We start from the raw sequence: 3,437 nt of genomic DNA, 5'->3' as shown, positions 1-3,437 counted from the left end.
ATAACTGTTATTAAAACATCATCTTTATCAAACCTCCTCTTATTCCAGTCATTCCTGACAGAAATATACAACAAAAAAACAATAAAATTAACAATAAAATAAATTTCTTGCTAAAATGTTTGCTTTACAATTTGTTTTCGGGGTCAGTAACTAAAAACAAACACAGTACAGCACAGCACACACATTTGAAATCAGATGGATTCATTCATAAATAAATAGGCCTAAACAAAATTTCACTGCTGTTAACCAACACACGTCTAATGTGTCATGTTAAGAGTCTAGCAGACTGAATTTATTTTCTGCTTGCACACTTTTATTTTCCACATTATGGATCTAAAAATATTAATGATATACATGAATGTATTTTTTCATATAGGTAATTTAATTCACAATGATTGAAGAACGCATAGAGAAGCATTACAGTCATTTTGAAACGTTCCCTCTAATTGGTGCAGATCTGTTGTTAAGCATTTTTCGGATTAAGTCTTTGATTTTAGCTGTGTTTAAAACATAAATGATGGGATTGAGCATTGGTGGAAGAGCTAATGAAAGAGAACCGATGATATTCCTGGCATTAGTAGTAGGTGAAGCAATCAAAATGCATATTATGGGAAGAAAGAATGATCCAACTACCAAAAGGTGAGAAACACAGGTCTTCAGTGCTTTTAAACGTCCTTCCCAAGTTGTAATTTTACATAAAGCAAGAAAAATGCCCACATATGTCAGGACTATAATTAAAGGTGGTGCTACAATGAATAAAGCTTCAATGAGGATTGCGAATAATGTATTAATGCTATTGTCATTGCATGGCAGGTTCAGCAATGCTCCATAGTCACAATACCAACTGTCTATCACGTTGGATGTACAGAATGAAAGTCTGGTCATCAAATATGTCGACAGTGTTACCATACAGGTGTTAAATGTCCATATTACTGAAAACACTACAGACATTAACTTATTATTCACTATAGCATGATATCTTAGAGGAAAACAAATTGCAATGAAACGATCAAATGACAGAACAACAAGAGTGGAAGTTTCCACAGTAATAAAGACATTCACAAAAAACATGTTTGCCAAACAAGCATTGTATGAGATGTACTGTGAGTCAAACAAAAAAATCTTCATCATGCTAGGAATCAGTGCATTAGTTTCACCAATGTCAGCCAAGGCCAAGTTAAACACACCTATGTACATTGGACTGTGCAGGCTCCGGTCAAGAGCTATAATGAGAAGGACTATAGAGTTCCCAATTACAGTAATAAAATATATGATAAATAAGAATATATAGTAATAAGTTGTGTATGGTATACCTGTGAGCCCAGTGATGAAAAAGTATTCAGGATGAACAATTGATATATTCTGGGATAAACTCATGGCAGCTTTGCGTTTGTTGTTTTGCACAGGCTGAAAATAGAAATTACTATAAAGAAATAACCAAAATATGGACTACTAAATTGTCATCTCACACTTTTAACATCTAATTTTCAAATGTCGAAAATATACCTTTATGTAAACTTTCAGCATGATATTTGAATCACAGACTAAATAATATTAAAGTTTTAGAGCCAGAGAAAACAATGACAGTGTCTGAATGTTTGTGAGCTGCTCTGAATTGAATAGTCTGTTTTAAATGCCCATCCTTAATCTCTCATGTCGCAAAGATCATTGGACATCTGCGTCATTGAATCCAAATATATACTGATTCATCTCTTGAGAGCTTTCAGACAACATAATGATGTTATACTTGTATGCTGAAGTAAATGTTCTGCCTGCTTTAGTTTTGATAAACATTTTAATCACTGGCTACACAATTCCCCTTTGTGAAGTTCGCATTAGTGCACATTATATTACAGTAACTCAAGGATATTTTTAATTCTATGTAACAGCAACTGCAGGACAACTTATGTCCATGTGTTGGCCTTAACAGCGAGCGGTGGAAATGGTTGAGATCCTCTCTGGGAGGTCTATTCAAATATACACAGTGTTGGGAAGGATACTTTCAAAATGTATTCTGTTACAGAATACAGAATACATGCCCAAAAATGTAATTTGTAACGTATTCCGTTACGTTACTCAATCTGAGTACTGTATTCTGAATACCTGGATTACTTCCACATTGAATTGCATTTTATAAGTGTCGGCCATCAAATCCATCATATCCTGCTTAATAAACAGGCCTGTTCTTGTGGGGTGGGGGTGCGGTGATGCGGTGGTGTATGCCAATAAAGCATCTAAAATCTGTCACAAAGAACCGGCAAAAGTAATAATTATGAATATGTCAAATATAGAAAGGAGATATTTATTATGCTGAGCGCCCGTTTCACACATACTCCGTATGCTATGTGATACAGGAGCAGCACACTCTTTAATAGACGTATTCAAGTTTAAACTATTTAAACAACATATTAATCAATGCATCTATATAGATTAAGTTGTTCAAGCAAGTGGTAACATATTTAACATGTAGGCTATTAAAATCGCAAACATTTTAAATTAAAACTTAAATGGACAAAAACAGCCGACTCTCATGCCTTTTCTTTTGCATTTAAATTTTAATACAATAAATCTTGCATGCCACAAATAACTTGTTTTTCAACCTCCACGAATCAGACGAGTGTTGTTCATTATTTCGCCTTGTTAAAGTAAACTGTATAGGCCTAGTTTTCATTGCTTTACCCCGGTCTTAAAGTAAAAAGATGACTGTGAAAAAAAGCAGTATTTAATTAAATACATTTATGATGGTATTACTACATTTTATTTAATTAAATGCATTTATGGTGAAATTACTACATTTTCAGGTCAATCTGTGTTCATTTTGACCACGAAACATGCGCTGTCACTTTAATTCAGCGTTTGCGGCACAGCAGAAATAGACTCGGTGCGGACACGATCGCTGCACTGCTGTATACGCACCGCAACTGGGACGGATAAACGGACCGCAGTGTGAAAGCTCTAACCTGTTAACATGGGTACGGGAAAAAAAAAAACGCACCGCATACACACTGCAAACAGAGTATGTGTGAAACGGGCGTTAATTTATGAGACCAGCTCCAGTTCACGCGCTGGCGCCTCCATGTCCAGATTATCTATTGTCTGCTATTTACTTCTTATTAAATCCAGGCAATTGGTTGATGAAACATTGATTAAAATTAAGATCCAATTAATACAAAACGAAATTCACTTTAAAGAAAGGTTTTGTGCTTTCTGTTTGAGGTCTCTGTGAAAGTTTTAAAGCAGTCTTTTAGTGCCGCCTTCAGAGCGCTCGCGTCCGTAACAGAGAACTGTCTCTTCCATAACATTGTTTTTTTTCCTCATAAATGCGAATACGAAAAATAAAATATTTTATGTTCTGTGGAGAGCCAACCCTTCTTCATACGGTGAGTAGTACTTTTGGTTTGCGCAGTGTAATTCACAGAATTACACAAAATATAGCC

At 35.1% G+C, this 3,437-nt stretch overlaps 1 protein-coding gene across 1 annotated transcript; it reads right to left on the bottom strand.

The window, feature by feature from the left end:
* Positions 1–423: 423 nt before the first annotated feature.
* Positions 424–1,413, bottom strand: LOC307167830 (olfactory receptor 52E4-like; the record flags this gene model as incomplete). The annotated part of the gene is made up of 1 exon (XM_079887136.1): positions 424–1,413. The coding sequence occupies exon 1, from the start codon at positions 1,375–1,377 to the stop codon at positions 424–426; it is 954 nt and encodes a 317-aa protein (XP_079743262.1). The 5' UTR covers positions 1,378–1,413.
* Between the last annotated feature and the right edge of the window lie 2,024 nt (positions 1,414–3,437).

The sequence above is a fragment of the Squalius cephalus genome, assembly GCF_949319135.1.
Source record: "Squalius cephalus genome assembly, chromosome: 11".
NCBI lineage: Eukaryota > Metazoa > Chordata > Actinopteri > Cypriniformes > Leuciscidae > Squalius > Squalius cephalus.
Note: the sequence above shows the minus strand (reverse complement) of the source record. Positions and strands in the feature narration are given on the sequence as shown.